The sequence below is a fragment of the Natrix helvetica genome (genome assembly GCF_964273705.1).
Source record: "Natrix helvetica genome assembly, chromosome: 1".
Taxonomy (NCBI): domain Eukaryota; kingdom Metazoa; phylum Chordata; class Lepidosauria; order Squamata; family Natricidae; genus Natrix; species Natrix helvetica.
This window is the reverse complement of record NC_138548.1, coordinates 13,212,028-13,233,208: the sequence shown is the minus strand read 5'-3', so window position 1 is coordinate 13,233,208 and position 21,181 is coordinate 13,212,028. Positions and strand designations below refer to the sequence as shown.

At 46.9% G+C, this 21,181-nt stretch overlaps 1 protein-coding gene across 4 annotated transcripts in view; it reads right to left on the bottom strand.

The window, feature by feature from the left end:
- Positions 1-3,408: 3,408 nt before the first annotated feature.
- Positions 3,409-21,181, bottom strand: part of CRTC1 (CREB regulated transcription coactivator 1) — a 107,410-nt gene continuing 89,637 nt past the window's right edge. Inside the window, exons 11-14 of one of the 4 annotated variants that reach the window (XM_081958932.1) lie at positions 20,877-20,978; positions 10,317-10,403; positions 6,761-6,956; positions 3,409-5,142 (exon numbers count right to left, since the gene is read on the bottom strand). In XM_081958932.1, coding sequence (XP_081815058.1) covers positions 4,931-5,142; positions 6,761-6,956; positions 10,317-10,403; positions 20,877-20,978 — 597 coding nt within the window. In that variant the 3' untranslated portion in view covers positions 3,409-4,930. The remainder of the gene's footprint in view (positions 5,143-6,760; positions 6,957-10,316; positions 10,404-20,876; positions 20,979-21,181) is intronic. The other 3 variants (XM_081958933.1, XM_081958934.1, XM_081958935.1) reach the window with 3 other exon arrangements.

Genomic DNA, 21,181 nt, shown 5'->3' with positions numbered 1-21,181 from the left:
CTTTCAGACATTTTATTACCCAACTAGGCAACATCGTCAGTGCTAGAAAGGAGTGGGTTTTGTTTATATACTAGTGGCCTAACAGCCTGATGGTGGTGTGGAGATAATAACTTGATCCTTAACGCAAATAAGACCAAGGAGCTTATAGTGGACTACAGAAGGAATAGATCCAGCTGTTGCTTATCAATGGAGAGCAAGTAGAGCAAGTGGCCAGTTTTAAGTTTCTGGGTGTTATCATAATGGAGGACCTGATCTGGGACAATCACATTGCAGCACTGGTCAAAAGGGTCCAGCAGAGATTATATTACCTAAGACTTCTCAGGAAGCAACAACTGAATGTTGACCTTCTAACGCTGCACCATAGAGTATTTTAACTTACTGCACCTGTGTATCGTTTGCCAATTGCACAGTGGCAGATAGGACAGAGCTCCAGAGGGTCAACGTCATTGCCCAGAGGATCATGGGTTGCCCTCTCCCCTCCTTGGAAGAGCTTTATAGCTCCCGCTGCCTTAAGAAAGTTCAAAACATTCTCAAAGATCCATCTCATCTTGGGCACTTTTTTTTTTTTTTGAACTATTACCACCTGGCAGACGGTACAGGATAATAAAAACAAGGACAAACAGTCTGAAAAACAGCTTCTATCCCAGGGCAAAATCCATATTGAATTCTACGGTATAGTGCAGTATCGGGTTTTCAATTTCAATTATATAGAACGTAAAGGATGGATGTTTGTGTTTTTATACTTGCAATGTACACTGAAGACGGCATTTAATTTCATTGTACCATGTGCAGGGACAATAAAGTAAACTAAATTAATCTATTAATCAGAAAGTACGCTTCCCCCAACACTGACAGGGCAAGCCACTCGTATATAAATAGAGAGCAAGCACTGATGATGTTACCTAGTTGGGTTATGAAATGTCTGCAAAAAAACAGTGAAGCTCAGAGGGCCTCACAAAAGGCTGGTTTTCAGATGTTTTGGGTGGCAAAAGCCACAACCCCTTGCCACTCACCTTGTTGGCAGGATATTTGGAAATGGACAGGAAAAACACCCAGAGAGCCTCAGGCTCTAGATTTTAGTATCTGACTCAACCTGGAAATACAGGAGCTTTTCGCCCCCAAACTTACTTAGTGATCTTGGGCCAGTAATTTTCTCTTGGCTGAGGTTCTCTGTTGTGTTGATTATGAGGCTAAAATGAAGAAACGGGGCAGAGAATTGTCAATACTGCCCCTACCTTTGGGGGGGGGGGGGGGGAGGAGAGAGAATGAAGTCAGATTTTAAGGAATGAAAATAAAGAAGGACCGCTTCATAACTATGACCAATGTGGGGTCAAATCCAGCTCCAAATTAAGCTCACAGTTAAGACATATCTGTTCAGTTTTTAAATTAAAGTCTTAATTCTCTACCTAAACAACAGGCACCACTACTTTTTGACAGATTCTTCACCATCCATGCAGACATCAACAATCATAAAAAGGCTTATTTTCCCCAAACAATCCCCCCCCCCACTTTTTTTTTCATAGAAAACACAAAGTGGAACCCAAAAAGATAGAATGCCACTTTGGGGTTTCTAAGCCCTACAGGTAACAAGATTCTTTTGCCTTCTTCCCACCCTGCATCAGTTTTGGCAAATTGCTGATCCCGTAACTTGGAGCTCTAGTGCATTTCTTTTATTATTTTTCTTCTCCCACTCCCCACCTCCTTAATCTCAAGAATCCTTAATCTTTAATGCAGATTTTACTCAAGAATTGAAGGGGGGGGGGAAGTCTTCCATTTTATAAAGCAACAGAAAGTAAGGTGCAGTAAAAAGAGATAACCATCGGGCCCATAATTACTACCTCAACCAGCAAAATCAGATCCACAACACAGCTTGGCTGCTGTTTAAAGTCTTCCATTTCTTCCTTGTTCTACGACTTTTAAATTTCATTTTTAACATGTACTTCCAGCTTCCCCCCAGCCTAACAAGGGAAAACGGAAATCATATTTGTTGAAAGCAAACGGTCCCTGATGCTCAGCTATTTCAAATTAAATTGCATTCAGATCAGGTTTTGTCTGTTTGTGTGGATGTCTATGTGTGTGACTGTGTGCACTCATAGACATGCACAATCACACACCATTATGTATGTACACAAATAGTAAATTAAGGCCATTTTGAAAAACTACTTACAATTTATCAATACACAAGTTTTCCTATGTACATGTGTAAATCTAAAAAATGAGAGAAAGAAAATAGCCATTTATATCTCCATGTAAAAAAAAAAAAAATCCAGCTCAAGAATCAATGAATCTTTCCCAAACTGGAAAGGGATCGAGTCAAACTGAGAGGATTCTGCATTTTGCTTTCCAATTGCCCCCCCCCCCAAAATGGCAGGTCAAAGTTCAAAGGAAATTTTGGCATGCTGATGAAATAAGACGAGAGAGATCTGACTGAAAACAAACAGACTATGTTGTCGGAAACCAGAGAGAGTTGCAAACGGCCTGCTTAGTACCTAGGGCCCCGTGTTTAAAGCAGGATAAAGAAGCCTTTTGATTTTTCAATCGGTGAATTTCCTCTGAGAAACAGCCATAGAAAAATTTGAAATAAGCAGACCACTAGGGGTATTTTAGAGGCAGTCAAACTAAAATACTGACAAGGGTTATGAAATGGAGAGAGCGGTTTTTTTTTTTTTAATCTTCCTGAATTTAGAAGATGGGGTGGAGGAAGGGGGAGAGGAATACGTCACAGCAAAAACATTACACAAAGAACCTACAACACTTTTTTAAAAAAATCCATCTTTTTTTAGTGCAAAAATTATAAACTGACCATGGCACAAACAAAACGTAACCGAACACGTACTCAGAATGGATTTCCCTGCTACCTACACTTGTGTGTGTGTATACACACAAAAGATCCAGCTATAACTCATTGGGGAAGGAGAAGGGTAAGAGTCTGAAAATAGGGGGAGCAAAGAATAGTAAGAGGCATTTGGGTGTGAGTGGCTAAGAGAGAAAGCAGGGGCCTCAATTCTTAGATTCAGAACATATTGTGTGTGTGGGGGGGTCAGTCTCCAGCTTTGGTCAGAAAGAAGGTACTACAAAGCTAGAAAAGGCAGAATAACAGAGTTGGAAGGAACCTTGGAGGTCTTCTAATCCAAACCCCTGCCCAAGCAGGAGACCCTATAGTGGATGAGGAATTTTGGGAGTTGACGTCTGCAAGTTGTAAAAGTTGTGAAGGTTGGAGACCCCTTAGTTGATGGGCCTCTGAATCCACACACTACTAGCCAGACAAATCTCAGGTTGCTTAGCCTAAGGCAGGGGTGTCCAAACTTGGGAACTTTAAGACTTGTGGACTTTAACTCCCAGAATTCCCCAGCCAGCTATGCTGGCTGGGGAATTCTGGGAGTTGAAGTCCACAAGTCTTAAAGTTCCCAAGTTTGGACACCCCTGGCCTAAGGGATGCCCTAACCTGAACATGCCTCCTTGGATGGTTGAAGCCACTTGACAGGATTTCCACCTAACCAATTTGGAGCCCAAAGATAATAATAATAACCAGACCCTGGTTTGGTCAGAGGCAGATTATTTCATGCACGAAAAGTGTTCGTTTTTTGCTTTAATATATGCAGAACAAGAACTTCTTCCCAAGCAAAAAAAAAAGGGGGGGGGAGGAGGAGGGGGGGGAGAGGTTGCTGCCTTAGACAAAGTTATTTAAAAAAAAAAATGACCTGCAGGAGGCGACCCAGATCTCCTTCCTTCAGACAAACGGCAGAATTTCCATGTCTAATTAGGAAAACGTTTGTGCCTTCTTTTCCTCCCTCGGCTTGCCTTGCCTCTCCCTGAAAATTCTTTGAAGGAACGACGACGACAGTTAAAATAAAATAAAAAATAAGAAGGAAAAAATAAAACAGAACAGTTTTACACGGTCAGTTTGCCGAGTGGGATTAGGTGGCTCATGCAACTAAATCTCCCAAACGGGGGCGGCAGGGGGGGGGGGCAGGTGGCGGTCAGACATCTGTTTCTGAAAGCTGCTGCATGCACACAGGCAAATGAGCTAACAGGCCATGATGGGACTCCAGAAAACAGTCAAGGATCGGAGAACCAAGCGGAGAAATTGCAAGCCACTCTTCCTCAAACCCCCCCCCCCCCACATCCCAATGCAAGCGGCTGCTTTATGGAGTTTTATTCGGAGAGCCATAGCGGCCTTTCTCCACCTCTCCAAGTCCAGTCCTTCTCCCTGGAAAGGCAGTGGTATTCACAAAGTAGCTTTAGAAATCATGTCCTCCTCTTTCTCCCCGCCCCCAACCCCCCCCCTCCCATTTTCATCGAGCGGTCCACCCTAACGCCTTCAGCTCCATGCGGGATGTCTGGTTTTTTTTTGTAACAGAAGCCAAAGGTCGGATAGTTTACATACACAGGAAAACAAAACGATACACCTATTTTATCTTCTGAAGAGCTCCTCTTGCCTTGGAAAGAGGAGGAGGAGGAGGAGTGGGGGGGGGGATATAACTTCCGCTGCCACGCCACTTCCCGAAGAACACAAAGACCAAAGCTTTTAGGGCGAAGGACGAAAGAGGACCAAAAATGCTGGAACTTTGGTGACAGAGGGAGGGGGAGATAAGGGGGGGGGAGGGCTGGGGTAGAAGAGACGGCTCTTTGAGGAACGTTCTCCCAACAGCAAGGCATGGACCTTTTAAGTTGGTGCTGGGGACGGAGAGGCGAGCAGGACGGCTGCCGGGCAAGTTGTAGAACGAGCGATCGCTAAATTGGACAGGCAGTGGAGCCGCGGCTCTCCGGGGACCCTGATGGGATGCAAGAGATCCGAGACGGGATCGGCCCGATCTCCCTCCGAGCACCAGAGTGGCATGGACGTTCCGGGACTTGGTGATTTGGAGGCGCTCCTTTGGACTGCGTGGCACGCAGCCCTTTCCGTTCTCCACCCCACCCCCCACCCCCACTACAGCCGGTCCATCCGGAAAGTGTCCTCTGTGGCGGCATCCGCAAGGACCATGTCGGGGTCGTTGAGCATGTGAAGCCCATCCAAGGTCAAGGGGTCGATTTTTAGTTCGTCCAGAGGGAACTGGGAATCTGAGTCAAAGCCGACATCCCCCACCCCGGCCAAAGAGTTGGTGAGATCTTTCGACAGACTGGGAGGCGATTCCCCGGTCACTACAGAGAGAAAGAGAGAAAGAAAAAGAGAGCAGGGGAGGGAGGGAGAAGGAGAGGGGGAGAGAGAGAGAGAGAGAGAGAGAGAATTTTGATCAAGTTTGCTCAGTTTCTCTTTCAATCTGAGCTGTTTATTCTCAACTAATGAAGCTACTAAAGAAAAAAAAAGAGGAATCTTTTGAAATTAGTACATGGATTTTTTCCTTGCCTAGCCTATCTTCCCCCCAAATGACATAGGGCAGGGATGGCGAACCTTTTCGATACCGAGTGCCGAAAAGGTCACACGTAAACAAACGTTGCACGTCCATGCGTTCGTCGGGGCCGCGCTCCAGAAAAGCTGAACTTCTGGGTCCTGGCGCACATGCGCACCCAACAATCAGCTGGCCGGCACGCATGCGCACACTGGTTTTCAGCACTGCTGCACACATGAAGGACAGCTGATTGTTGAGTGCGCACATGCGCCAGAAACCCAAGAGACAAACAGGTAAGGCCACGCGTGCCGAGCGACCTGGGCATGCGTGCCATAGGGTCTCCATCACGGGGATAGGGCCGTGGGAACCTTTACATCAGCCTGTCCCACCGAGTCAGGTAGGCAGGGAAGGTCTGTTGCAGACTTTGTCAGCTAAAGAATTCAACCGGTGGGGCCTCGTCTCTTTCTGAATTGTCTAACTTTTTATCTACTGCTTTTAGGATTTTAATACCTTGCTGTGCACTCTCCATAGTCCCTCTTGGAGGGAGGTTTATTTAAGAGAGTCATGTGGGGGGGGGGACGGGGGACACACACGTAACCCTTGCTTGCCAAATGCCTCCTTCTCCAAGCAGGGTTGGCAATTCATAAGGCTACCGATCATAGGCAGGAGTTGTCACTACGTTAATTTGTTGGTCAACTTGAGCTTATATTCTGAGTTATACTGTAGAAATGTTTTCTTATCTGACAATGATTTACTGCGCATGTCTTACAGTACGTCACACATTCTTTACTTCCCTTCTGATCTTCCGTTCGCCTGCCGAAGGAGGTGGGCAACACAGTTCTTGCCAAAATGTAAGATTTAGATAGTAAGATTTGTATTTTATTTTATATTAAAGTTTGTTTTCATTAGAATATGTCCTCGGGTTTTATTTTTCTGCTTATTCGGAGATATGCTACTTGGAAGGCTGACGGTCCATACCTCGTTAATCAAAGGGGGGGAACTCCCTCCTTCACAGGAGTAACCGGGACCCCTTGTGCAGCCCCCTTAACCTCCAACTCAGAAGGCTTTTCCGGTGTTTGATGGTTATGATGGAGTTTAAGAAGTGTGATTAGTGATTTGACCTTTTTAAAAAAAATAACACCCCCCCCCAAAAAAAACAGGCCATTTTCCCCCCCCACCCCTACGGAATGGGACAAAACAGATGCCCTGAAGTTTCCTATAAGGTTTGAAGTACTCATTTCAACCCATTAACACAATTGCCTGGGGGGAAAAAAGAACTCTGATAACACCACTATTCACAAAATAGATAAATCGCTTAAGCACCTCCCCCCCCCGGGTGCAAGGAAGTTTACCTATCCCTGAACGTACAGGTTTAGCAGTCCCTGCTACCTGCCTTTCCCAAGGAGGCTAAAGCCAGGGCGTTTCGTTACCTGTAAGGATGATGTTTGGGATGTTCCCATGGCTGGTGTAACTGAGCTGCTGTGGGTCCTGGAGACTCCCGTGGCTCCCGGTCAGCCCCATCATGGCCGCCTGGGAGTAGTTGAGGGTAGAGCAGGGGCTGTACAAGCTATTGGAGCTGATGGCGTTTTCAATCATGTTGAACTGCTCGAGCTGAAGGAAGGAATCCTGGAGATCAGATCAAAGGCCTATTTCTAAGGCCACCAGAGGTAAGATGTGAAGGCCACCATTTCTTCCCTTAGTTCTCCTCCCCAACCTACTTTGAGATAGATTGCCTCTTCCGACATAAATCCCGCTTGGCTCCACCATTTTGCCCTCCGCCGGGGTAGGGAACGGTGGCCCTTTCTTTATGACTTGTGCTGGCTCAGGGATTCTGGGAGTTGAAGTCGTAAAAGAGCCATCCTTCCCCACCTCTGCTCTAGAGCCTTGGAAACTTTTTAAGATTTGTGGACTCCAATTCCCAGAATTCCCCAGTTGGAGTAGAAGTCCACCCCACTTTGAAACAAGAGGACTTTTACGAGCAGGGGCCGAGGGGAAGCAGCTCTCTTCCAGGTTTTGCTTTTGGTTCTGGAGGAGGCTGGGAGGCAACCACACACTAAGAGGAGTCAAATTGAATATCTAGCATCCAACCGCATGGTCTAGTGGGGTGTCAAACTCAAGGCCCGCGGGCCAGATCTGGCTTGCGGGGTGCTCAGATATGGTCCGCGGGGCCACCCTGGAAACAAGGAAGGACTGGCCCGCGGTGCCTCTGCTAGCGAAAACGGGCTCCTGAGCTCTGTTTTTGGCTGGTACGGCCTCTTGCAACCATCTGCCAGTGAAAACGGAGCTCAGGATCCGTTTTCACTGGCAGAGAGTTGCAGGAGGCTGTACGAGCCGAGAACAGAGCTCAGGAGCCCGTTTTCGCTGACAGAGTGCTTGGGCCACCACAGGCACCGATACGAATGATGTTAAGCTGGCCATGCCCACCCTGGCCATGCCCCGCCCACCCACAAGATCAAACACAACCCTGATGCGGCCCTCAATGAAATCGAGTTTGACACCCCTGGTCTAGTCCATGATAATTTCCATGGTTCTTTTCTTCCGAGTAAATGGTGCTTAACATTACTTAACCAGGCAAATGACCTTTTCGTAGCCAAGGGCGGCACTTGTCAAAGGTAGTAATTAAATCTAAACCACGCATCAATTGATTATTAGTTAAAAGTAATGAAAAATCATTCATGTCAACAGAAAAGCAGAGCTCTCAATTCTGAGGCCCTTTTTACATTCGGAAGTTGTTATGAAAATCTGTGCTTTTCAAACTTTTTTTTTTCAAGGCCGCAGAACCGATTACTTTAGAAAAAACACACACTCTAGAATTCCTAGCCAAGGGGCAAATCTCTAGTGATTGAGAACTGGCTGCTCCCAAATTAACTTTTTTTTTTCTTCTCCTTAAATCTCCTCCAGAACCCCACCAAGTTTTTTGTAGAAAGCTGGGATTCCCCCAAACACAGCTAGAAAAACCCTGGGCTAAGCTAGTCTGTAGTGGCAGTGCAGAAGAACGGTGTTATTGCGAGGAATTCGTGACATAGTTTGATTTCTCCTTTGTGTGAAGAAAAATCTACATTCTGAGCCAGACTGTTTATTTTTCGCTCTACCTTGCTAAACAAAGAAGATCTGGGGGGGGGGGGGAGGGGGGCAAAGGGGTGGGGGAGGAATCTTCCCATAACTAAACAGTGTCTCCTACCATGAAAGTCCCAGACTTTCGATGCCCATCCCAGGAACATGTGCCACCCAATCAAAATCAGATTTTGCAGCCTTCTGAGGCTATGACTTCATAATGTCATATTTTGATAAAAACTGTGGGGTGGTTGTTATTGGGGGGAGGGGGGGGACACTTATGCATGGAACCTAGCATTATAGCCTATGGAGATTCTTGGTCATCCAGATCAAAAGGTGCCACTTTCTTGGTGTTTCCTTGAAGACGCTTCGCTTCTCATCCAAGAAGCTTCGCCAGTTCCGAAGAACTGAAGAAGCTTCTTAGATGAGAAACGAAATGTCTTCAAGGAAACACCAAGAAAGTCCAGCTGCCTTTTGAAAAAAGCACTTATGGGACAAACCTCGCATTAGAGAAACTGGGATATCTCGGTTGTGGTTATGAAAGAGCTCCTGACATCCTCTAAGAGACTTGGGTATCGTCTTGCTTGGTATGTATGCTTTTTAGTTTAGACTTTTTTAACGTTATACTTTAACTCTGCTTGAGCTAATAATGCTTAAAATCCCTTTATTTATTGGGGCGTTCATTGTCTTAGGATCCAAAAGAACCCAGTGGGCACTGAGCACTGCCCTGAAACTTGGCAAAACACAGCCAAAGTCTTCCTGTGTCCACTTTGCTACATACTTTATCACAGCTTTAATGGATCTTACTCCAAAGCAAGCATCTCAGCCCAAATGTCTAGCAGGCATCCTTACTTTCTGCATCTGCCCACCAGAGGGCAGCAATGCTCCACAGCTGGACAAAGGAGACCTTGAATGATTGCCCTAATTTTTATTTCATTAAATTCGTCTATCCTATTTATTTCTCAGCATTGGCTGACCTTGTCTGGATTTGTAAATTAAGAAGGATTAGGCCTCACCAGGACTTGGATGAAAAACCACCAGTGGTTTCCAGAGTTTAATTGGGAAAAAAAATCGCACAGGGCAAAAACAATCTATATCCACATTGTTGCCACAAAAATTGCATGGATGGATCTGTGTAATCCCAGGAATCAAGGTCAGTTTTTAATCTTATTTATCTGTTTGCATTTATACGTTGCTTACTCACTCTTGTGATGCACAAAGAATGGTAGTCGGAAGAAACATAAAAGTGCAAACGTTTTTTAACCACGAGATTTGCACTTGAAAGGTCTTCAAGATTGGAGATAGCAGAATGAATGTGTTTTAGCCAGTGACCTATAATATTTCAAATTAAATTTAATTAAAAAGATACTTTTTGGTGTCTTCTATTGTTCAGCTGCAGCAAGACACCAATAATCTCAGAACTGTAGAAATCTAAAAACAAAAGGTCAACTTAGGAAACATGGGGCCATCCATTCATTTTAATTTAGGAGATAGGGAAATCTCTGAAATAATTTATGTGACGTTTATCAAGACGTTTGCCAATGGATTCATGTAATCACACTCCCCAATTCAAATAGATTTACTCAAAAAGTGCGCTTGAGAAATGTGGAGCGGTAAAGAATCTCTTCTTAGAGAAGTCAACTTCCCCCATTATGTTGCAGAATTCAACAATAAGCAACTCTTTCAGGATTTCTGCGCTGGGAAAATTCAATATTGAACTTAATACAGGAAAGGAATCCCTGGGGAAGCTGCTTGGAAAGAGGGAAAATCAGAATGGCCCTTCGTGAAATTAGCTCTCTGTTGACCCAACTATCTGCTGAGATGGTTGGCACATTTCTGGTTGTAAGTCACTTGTAATTTTGAATGGTCGCTAAATGAATGACTGTAAGTGGAGGACTACCTGTACGTAAATGAAGTACATTTCCCACTCACCTGATGGGATAAAGCATTTGCTTGTCTGGCAGTCATCTGCTGATCGTAACAAGAGTCACCAAAGACACTCCCTAGGATAGACGTTTGCTGCAAGAAGAAAAACAAGAATTAATGTAAAGTCAAGCCCATCTAATTTTTGTAGGTTCAGAGAGGAATTTGGCTATCGCTTTTTCACCCCAAAATGGTGCTCCCAGGTTTTTACCATTACATTTTGTTGACTCTAGGATTGATTTGCTCAAATTGTTAAGAAGCTATTTGACTGACAAGGCAGTGTTCTCAGAGTGATTAACCGAAACAGAACGCTTATAAAAAGGGAGGGATAATTTGGGAGTGGGAGAAAAAAAAAAGATTTGGGAAATAAGAGAAAACAACGCGTTTACAGCCCTATCCATCCTAGATAATGACTGCAGAAGAAAAACGTAGATTGGGGAAAGAACACTACCATTCAGAAACATTTCTGCATATATATTTTAAACACTTGGGAGAGGGACCGAGAAAGGTAACCTTATGACATTATGAAAGTAGCAGTTGCTAAAGGGAACAATTATACGCTGATGGGTAAATCATATATGGAAATTGTTGCCCTACATCAATCAAAGCTTCAGCCACCTTGGACAATTCCTGGCCAATCCCCAACCTTTCCTTTCTGGTAATGGAGCTTCAGTTTCACAGAGTTCTACAGGAAACGTAGCATCTGAAACAGGATCGGCAATTCTGGCCCCTTTATGACCTGTGGACTTCAACTCCCAGCATTCGTAAGCCATCTGGCTCAGGAATTCTGGGAGTTGAAGTCCGTAGGCCGTAAAGGGACCTGTTCTGACCTTGGCTTCCCCAAACCACAAAGCAGACTCCTTGTCCTGACAAAAAAAAAACCCCTTTTTATTAAGTTACTGTGAATTCCTCTCATTCACATCCAGCAAAATCTTTCAAGGGCGAATTTTACAGTCACAGACCTTATCTGGCTTGGAGACCTGACAGGCCAATGTCTGCAGAACTTGGCAAGGACCTTCGGAGTCACGAATCAATTAACCAAACTAATTGTCTCCTGCAAACTCCACTCCCCTTTCGCTCCTCTTTTATTCCCAATGGGAGAGGGCCATTTATCGTTCACCTGTGGCCTTACTCCCTTGTTCCTTAGCCGTTCCCTTCGTCTGGCAACTCTGCACATGCGCACACTGGGAACAGGCTCCAGCTGTTCTTCTGCCTCACTGATGTTCAACTCCAAAGGCAGCTGATAACTGTAAGATGTCCCTGGCCCCCTCTTTGCCTCTGACACAGAGCCCTCATCAGAGCCTTCCCCAGACTCCAGGACTGGGCCCAGGTTCCTCCCCAACCTCCTCACTGTCTCCGAATCTACTGCCAGCTCCACTGGCCGGCCACAACAGAACCATAGTAGCTCACCCCTGATCTAAAAACCTTTCAGCTGACCACGGTCTCTCTCTGGATCATCTGCAGTGTCTACTAGAGATGGGATTGAGGCATAATTCCATTCTTTCCTAATTGGGAGACTCCAGTTGGGAAACATGGAACAGAAACCCCCAAAGTGGTTCTGACTGTCCCAATATGGGGCGCCACGAGGGCTTGGTCCTCTCCTCCATGTTATTTAATATTAGCACCGACGATGTTACCTAGTTTGGGGTAACAAAACGTCTTCCAAAAAGCAAAGCAAGCTCAGAGAGCACCGAGGACCCCTCGTATTTAACCTCTATATCGGTGTTTCTCAACCTTGGCAACTTGAAGATGTCCGGACTTCAACTCCCAGAATTCCCCAGCCAGCGAATGCTGGCTGGGGAATTCTGGGAGTTGAAGTCCGGACATCTTCAAGCTGCCAAGGTTGAGAAACACTGCCCTGTATGAAACCACCAGGAAAGGACATACATTGATTTCGAGTGAAGTATCATTAATATCCCAAAAGATATATTGATATCGCCATGCCAGAACTGAACCAGATATCCTGTACATGTCCCAAATCAGTGAAAGCCACACATGCACCTAAAGAAGTTCACGCTCCATTGCAGCAAAATCCTGTGGCCGTTTGCTGGTGATAAGTTAGAATCGCTCCCAGCCTGACGGTTTTTCGCAAAGCTTTAAAAACTTATCCGTCTACACACAGTCATTAGGCTCGGGATGCGTTAGAGGCCCCGTTACTTGGCTTTTACGTGGCTGCCGCTCTCTTTATTTACTTGTGGATGTTTTTTTCTTTTTGATAACGTTTTATCGTTTTAGAATTGTAAAGTCGCCCGGGGTCTCTTGCTTGATTTGGGTGGCTATAGAAATGGAATGAATGGCCCAGGATTCGGTTTCTTGGCCCTCTGATCAGCGCTGGGATTTGGCTGGTTCAATGACCGGTTCAGTGATCGCATGCTTTGTGCGCAGTTTTAACAAAACTTACCTTCTGGGTTAATTCTGGGGAGTAGCTCAGCTGAGGCGCAGCAATCCGTTCTGCCGAGCGAATCAGCTGAGAGGGTATATAGGTAAGTAACGCGCAGGGGCGGGCAGGCGGGCCCACCTGATTGTCGGAGCAAACTGGTTCGCTCCCCAGCTGATCGTCGGAGCTACCGGTTGAATCCCACCCGTCTGTGATGTATGTGTGTGTTACTATGTCAGGATTCTGCTGTGAGAACCAGAGGATGGAAAGTAGGGGCCTCAAGGTGGGGTGGGAACATCATGGAAATGACAGGAATGGGATGCTTGCCGTCACCTGGGGGGGAGGCGGAAATGGGGACACACCGGACGGGGACACCCCATTTCTCCTCCAGACCTACAGGCTGGGCCCTCAACAGCTGACCGGGGCTGAGGCAAAGGGGGAGACGCTGCGCTGGAGCCGAGTCTGTTGCTCTGTTGCAGGGCAGCCCTGGGACATCCGCCCTCCCACCTGGAGCACCGCCGCCGCCCCTCTCGGCCCCAGTGCAGTGGCAGAAGGAAGAAAGCAAGTGGGGTCAGTGCTCCGGACCAGAGGGTGTGTGGATGTCCCACCAAGCTCCAAGCGGCGGGGTATTGCATCCCCCTCCTACTTACCCTGCCGTGCACGCGGCTGCAAAGGTTGCTGGGCTGCCCCCTTGTTCCGCCGCAGCTGCAAAGCCGGCAGCTTTGAGAGACTACTGGCCAGTGGGGAGGAAGGGAGGTAGGCTAGCGGAAATGCTTACCTGTGTGTAGGCAGGAGGAAGCGCTGTGGACACATGCTCAGTTCAATTAAAATTGTTCTGTGCATGCGCAGAACTTAAAAACAAGATGGCAGAGAACCGGTTTGGGAGCGTGGCCAGCATGCAGGTACTACCGGTTCGGAGAGCAAGCCCCAATTTTTACTACTGGTTCTTCCGAACCGGTAGGAACCCACCTCTGCCGGTTGCCAAGCGGGCGAATTTTAATCACGTGACCACAGAGATGTTTGCAAGAGTTGTAAATGTGAAAAACAGTCATAAACTCCTTTTTTTCAGGGCTGTTGGAACTTTAAAATAGTCACTAAATGAATGGTTGTAATCCAAGGACTACCTGTACTTGAATCTGTTCCCAGTTGGATGCTGGTTTGGATATAGGTGTGATGGAAGGGCAGGGGGGCAGTCTAGCCCAGTTATCTGGGAGCAGTTTGAACCTCTCGGGCCTGAGGAAGAGAACAAGGCCATGACGGCTGTGAACTCAGCCTCCTGTTCCTTAAATCCTGGATAGGCTGGGAGGGGGAGAGAAAGTGGGGGGAACATGGAGAGGTCATTGATTGCTCTTTGGAAAAAGGGCAATTCCACCGTCCTCAAGAAGCCATTGTTGGACAATTTTTGTCCTGTGTCTAACCTCCCTTTAGGAAAGACTGTGGAGAAGACAGTTGTGTAAAAGCCTCAGCAGGCATGGAATGAAGCTAATTATATGGATCCTTTCAAGTCAGAATTCCCCTCGAGGTGAGATTGGGCTCCATCCCCGTTAGCTTTCCATCAGATCCTCTAAAGCAGCGATGGCGAACCTTTTTTGGCTCGCGTGCCATAAGTGCGGGGAGTGCAGGGGGGTTGTGTGCGAGCGTGCCGTACCCATAATGCAATGCGCGCGCCCCCAGTGCGCATGCGCGCACTACAGGCGCAACCCCCATTTTTACATACTTTTTTTGCCCTCCCCAGGCTCCAGAGGCTTTATAGGAGCCTGGGGAGGGCGAAAACAGCCTCTGCCCCGCCCCTCCAGACACCCTCCGCTCACTTCCAGTTTGCTCTGAGGATCGTTTTAAGCGCTCCAAAGGCTTCAGGGACCTTCCGGAGGCTTCCTTGACGCCTTCGGAGCGCTCAAAACAACAGGGCAGCACCTCGCGTGCCCTGACAAATGGCTCCGCATGCCACCTGTGGCATGCGTGCCATAGGTTCGCCATCACTGCTCTAAAGCATGGTTTTTCCAGAAATCTTGGGAAGACTACGGGGAGCCTGAGAGGTGGTTCTACGATATTAAGTGGTGGTTATTCTCTTGGGGTGTTTTTTTTCCATGTTTTTATTTTGACTTATGTTCCATGTTACGAGATGGGCTATATTGTTTTAACTATAGCTTTGTCTTTGTACGCTGCCCAGAGCCACGTTATGTGAGGTAGGTGGAGATACATATAGTGCTAAATACATAAATCGAATCATTTTGTGAGGGCCACATTATTCCTTATTCTAGAGTCTAATCTTCAGAATTCCCATCTGTCCCGCTGGTCGATGCCCACACATTTGGAAAGCATCCAGATTTTTTTTTTGGGGGGGGAATGACCATATGCTGTATAATAATGAAAAAAACTGCATCACGGGTAAGGTAAAATAAAGATTCTGAGACAGTATTAGATGCGTGCGTTGCAAGCTTCTGCAACAGAAAGATCCCCCCCCCCCAGCCGCCTTTTCTGCTTTGATGAGTGAGTCTTTTTGCCATGCAAGTACCTTTCGTTCTGTTTAGAAAAACAGGAAAAACATGGAGTGGCTGACAAAAAGTCCTTTCCCTGCTTCGTTAATAAATTCTGCAGGTCTGTATCTCCAAGGATCAATACCAGGTATATTTTAAAGGAATGGGTTTGGAATAAAATCAAGGAATTTATACCAAAGCTCAAATCATATATACCAGGCGTATCAAACTCAAGGCCCAGGGGCTGGAGCCAGCCATACGGCTCAGGCCCCTTCTCTGCCTCCGACACAGAGCCCTCATCAGAGCCTTCCCCAGACTCCAGGACTGGCCCGTGTTCCTCCCCAACCTCCTCGCTCTCCGAATCTGCTGCCAGCTGTGCTGGCAGGCCACAACATCTGCCTTCTTCACTTAGCAACAGAAACTCTGGTCCCAATTAGGATTGTAAATTGAGGACGATCTGTATATTTGCTCTTCCAGTTGACAAAAAGCTGATAAGCCTCCAATATTTCTAAGTCACAGAGGCCGGAAACAGCATCCCCATTGTCGGATATCGTTTCAGAACAGCTACGGGCAGTCCTTGACTTACAGCAGTTCGCTTAGTGACCGTTCAAAGTTACGATGGCACTGACAAAGATTGACTTGCGACCCCATTGTTTCGCGCACACGACTGCTGCAGCCACCCGCCATGATCATGGGATCAAAATTCAGACGCTTGGCAACTGGTTCATACTTATGCCCATTGCAGCGTCCGGGGATCACGTAACCCCATTATGCGTGGAAAGGTCGCTTGTTCAGGGAAAGGACAAATTTTTGAATCCAAATCTAGAAATGCATCGGAGCACCTATAGCAGCGATGGTGAACCTTTTTTGGCTCGTGTGCCATAAGTAGGGGGGAGCGCAGGGGGATCATGTGCGGGTGTGCCACACCCATAATGCAATGCGCGACCCCCAGTGCGCATGCGCGCACTACAGGCGCGACCCCCCCCCCATTTTTGCATGCTTTTTTCGCCCTCCCCAGGCTCCTATAAAGCCTCTGGAGCCTGGGGAGGGCGAAAAATGGCTTTAAAAAAGGGTGAACTCAGCTGGCCAGCGCCTCGCGTGCCCTGACAAATGGCTCCGCATGCCACCTGTGGCAGGCGTGCCATAGGTTCGCCATCCCTGACCTATAGCATTGCACCTTATGCCTCTCACAACCTCCTTAAAGGAGCTGCACCCTCATGAATCTACAATCTGAGTTAACAGCACATTGGAAATCACTATCGTCCTTCTTTGGGGTGGCGGGGGGGTGGGTGGGGAAACGCCTAGCTACTTCCCCATGTTGGGAAATAGAATATTTTTAGAATCTGCTAGATTATCATTTCACCGGCTAGAGCCCTGCTCCCCTCCCAGCTATTGGAAAGCCTTCCATTTTTTATGACTGAGCAATGATGCAAAACCGTGTTATAAATGCTTTCAAGCGACTCCGTAGATCAGCAAGAAGAGATGTAGAATTTATCTAAATTTCCCCCCACAGAATCATAAATGCCGTTTTAATAACTACCGGCAGCAAAAGCTGCTCCAAAGATATTAAAGCTGGGATGTTTTTTTACTGTTTCAGCACTTCAGGATCCAAGATTAGTCCCTTTGCTGCCTTTGCAAAGAGAGCGTTGGGCAAAGTGGAGAAGTATTTGCTCGGTCAACAGTTTTCCTCTTCCCCTTTTAATGCAAAGTGGCTGAACACCCGCTATAAGGAAATCAAGAGGGCCACCACTGCTTTGTCAGGGACAGAAGCTGGTTTTTAATGCAGCTCAGGCCTTGAACCGAGTCTAGGACCACGAAGCATATGCTCTAACTCTAAAGGGCCTCTGTGCCTTAACCCCACTAGCATAGGGCAAGGCACTCCAACAGAGTCAGGCAATTTTGCTCTTCTGCTTCAGAGACTCTGTTGCAAACCTCAAGCAGAACCTCTCACATCTCAGAGAGCGCCTGGATGCAGCTAGCTCTCTCTCACACTCATTTTCTTTCTTTCTTTCTTTCTTTCTTTCTTTCTTTCTTTCTTTCTCTCCCCCTCTTTCACACTCATTTTCTTTCTTTCCTTTCTTTTTTCTATCTTTCTTTTCTTTCTTTCTTTCTCTCTCCCCTCTCACACTCATTTTCTTTTCTTTCTTTCCTTTCTTTCTTTCCTCTTTCTTTCTTTCTCTCTCTCCCCCCCCCTCTCACACTCATTTTCTTTCTTTTTTTCTTTCTTTTTTCTTCCTTTTCTTTCTTTCCTTTCTCTCTCTCTCTCTCCCCCCTCCCTCTTTCACACCCAAGCACACACATACACTCACAGACAGGTAGTCCTTGACTTAAATCCACCATTGAGCCCCACGTTTCTGTTGTTAAGCGAGGTGTTTCTTAAGCGAGTTTTGCCCCCATTTTACGACATTTCTTCCCACCGTTGTTAAGTGAACCACTGAAATTGTTAAGTTAGTAACCCAGTTGTTAACTGACTCTGGCTCCCCCACCCCATTGATTACAAAAGGTAGTCACATGACCCAACAGGACACAGCAACGGTGGGAACCAGTTGCCAAGCACCTGAATTTTGATCAGGTGACCATGGAGATGCTACAAAGGCTGTTAACTGTGAAAAATGGCCAGAAGTCACTTTATTCAGTGGTGGTGTAACTTTGAAAGGTCACTAAATGAACTGACGTGTGTGTGTAGAGGGAGGGAGAGAGAGAAGGAGAGGGGGGAAAGAGAGACAGAAAGAGAGGGAGGGAGGGAAAGAGAGAGAGAGAGAGAGGAGAGAGGGAAGGAGAGGGAGGAGGAGAGAGAAAGAGAGGGGGGAAGAGAAAGAGAGGGAGAGGGGAGAGAAAGGGGGGAAGAGAAAGAGAGGGAGAGAGAGAGGGAGAGAGGGAAGGAGAGAGAGAAGGAGAGGGGGGAAAGAGAGAGGGAGGGAGAAAGAGAAAGGGGAAGAGAAAGAATGGGAGAGAGGGAAGGAGAGAGGGAGAGAGGGGCAGAGAGGGAGGGAGGGAAGGAGAGAGAGAAGGAGAGGGGGAAAGAGAGAGAGGGAGAGGGAGGGAAGGAGAGGGAGGGAGAGAGAAAGGGGAGGGAGAGGGGGGAAGAGAAAGAGGGAGAGAGGGGAGAGAGAGGGAGGGAGGGAAGGAGAAAGAAGGAGAGGGGGAAAGAGAGAGAGGGAAAGGAGAGGGAGGGAGAGAGAAAGAGGAGGGAGGGGGGGAAGAGAAAGACGGAGAGAGGGGAGAGAGGGAGGGAGGGAAGGAGAGAGAGAAGGAGAAAGGGAAAGAGAGAGAGGGAGAGGGAGGGAAGGAGAGGTAGGGAGAGAGAAAGGGGAGGGAGAGAGAGGGGGGAAGATAAAGAGGGAGAGAGGGGAGAGGCAGGGAGGGAGGGAAGGAAAAAGAAGGAGAGGGGGAAAGAGAGAGAGGGAGAGGAGAGGGAGGGAGAGAGAAAGGGGAGGGAGAGAGAGGGGGGAAGAGAAAGAGGGAGAGAGGGGAGAGAGGGAGGGAGGGAAGGAGAGAGAGAAGGAGAGGGAGAAAGAGAGAGAGGGAGAGGGAGGGAAGGAGAGGGAGGGAAGAGAAAGAGGGAGAGAGGGGAGAGGGAGTGAGGGAGTGAGGGAGAGAGAGCAGGAGAGAGGGGGGGAGAGACAGAGGGAGAGAGATATCTGTGTGTGTATGTCGTTGATTGGGCCATTTCTTTTTAACTGTGCCACATGAACTGCCAGGGGTATCGACAAACTCCCAAGTGGGCAAAAAGAAAATCACAGAATTGGAAGGGATTAATTGGGTTATTGAGTCCAACTCACTGAATAATATAGACAATAAAAAAGCAGCCACTGTGTCTCTTGTGTAATTTGTCCCATTATTAAACTGTTCTTATTAGGAGGAATTTCTTCTGTAACATTCAGTTGTTGGGGGGGGGGGGAATAGGAGGTGGAAAGGATACTAAATAGGTTTGCCTTCTTGAGTTGTTTATTTAAAAAAAAATTTTTTTTGAAGGAGGGATAATAAATAACTTCCTTCTTGTAACTTAAATTCATTGTTCTGAGTCTTGCATTCTGCAGTGAGAACAGGCAACCTCTTCTGGGTGGCCTTTAATTTAAACCTTCATTTCTAGTTACCCAATCATTCTAATTACTCTTCTCTGAACTGGGTCAGAACAGAATAAAAAGAATGACTCCTTCCAATGATTTGGAAATTATGCTTCTATGGAACATTTGCCACAGTTGCAGCCATGTCCTATTGCTCGCTTGTATTTGGTTTGCAATCCACTGTTATTCCAAAATAATTCTCATAAATACGACAGGTAATCTTCAACTTTGCACCATTAATTAAGTGGGTGGAAACCAATCAAGGAGAGAAGCAACTTAGAACTGAGGAGAAACCTCCTGACAATTAGAACAATTAATCAGTGGAACAATTTGCCTCCAGAAGTTGTGAATGCCCCAACACTGGAAGTCTTTAAGAAGATGTTGGATAGCCATTTGTCTGAAATGGTATCAGGGTTTCCTGCCTAGGCGGGGGGTTGGACTAGAAGACCTCCAAGATCCCTTCCAACTGTGCTATTGTATTGTATTGCATTGTATAAGTGTTGTGGCCTGCCAGAGGCCAGCGGATCTGGCAGCAGATTCAGACAGTGAGGAGGTTGGGGAGGAACCTGGGCCAGTCCTGGAGTCTGGGGAAGGCTCTGATGAGGGCTCTGCATCGGAAGCAGAGATGGGGCCAGGGCCATCCAACAGTTATCAGCTGCCTTCAGAGTCGGAGATCAGTGGGACAGAAGAGTAGCTGGAGCCTGTTCCCAATGTTACCCGCAGAGCTGCCAGGAGAAGGGAACAGGGGAGTAAAGGCACAGGTGGATGGTGAATGGCCCCTCCCATAGGGAATAAAGAGGAGTGAAAGGGGAGTGGAGTTTGCAGGAGAAAATTAGTTCACTTAATTAGCGTGAAGATTTGTTCGTGATTCTCACAGATTCCTGGCCAAGTATTTTCATGTACAGGATCGCAAAGATATCGGCCTGGCAGCTCTCCAAGCCTGATAAGGTCTGTGGTTGTAAATTCATCCTTGAAAGGCTGTTTGCCGGGACTTTGCTGGATGTGAATGAGAAGAATTCACATTAGCTTAATAAAAAGTGTTTTTGTGGGCTTCTGCTTCGTGATTTTGTGAAGTCTAGGTCAGAGCAGTAGTGACCATTCAAAGTTACGACGGCACTGAAAAATGACACGGGCAAACTCACATGGGCAAACTGACGCAGCATCCTTACAATCAGGATTGCTCAGTGTCTGGCATGTATTTACATCGGATGCAACGTCCAGGGTTCCTGTGATCGTAACAACCAGCTTTCTTAGCAACGGAGATTCTGGCCTCAACCGTGGTCGTAAGTCAGGGACTACCTATATTCCCATCCCATACCAGGGCATTTTTGTTTTCTAAGTTAAGAATCTCTGAATTTTATTTCTTAAATATTAAAACTTCAGTCAATTTATTTTTTTTCAATCAAAAGTCCATCACCACTGTTCTGTTCAGGTAGCATCAGATTTTAGCAAGAAGGAATCCCCCCCACCCCCACCACCCCCAAAAGGATCCCAGTCCTTTAACGCAACCCACCCAAATTGACGGAGCGTTGTTTTTTTAAACCATTCAAAAAGCTGGATGGGGGAGAAAAAAAAAAGTTAAGAAGAGGGAAGAAGATACATGAGAAGCATGGACCCCAAAGGCCTTAGAAGCATTACAGTCCCTTACTTGAGGGGAGCTGCCGGGAGAGAAAGCTTGATTGGAGACAGGAGAAGTGGGAGACTGGTTGGCTGGGGAGCCAGCATTGCTGCGGTACTGCTGGAGTGAGCCCTACAGAAGGACACAGTGTTAGAGACTGCGGGGAACAGGAGGAGAGGGAGAGAAAACACAGGTTGCTTTTCACGTACAGGGAAGGGCGGTGGGAGGGGAGGGGGGGGAGAGGGAGGAAAATGAGAAGAGAACAGAAGGCAAGAATAGTCCTGGGTGAATTCAGCAGCACATAGTACGGTTCAACAATGCTCGGAGAAGTCATG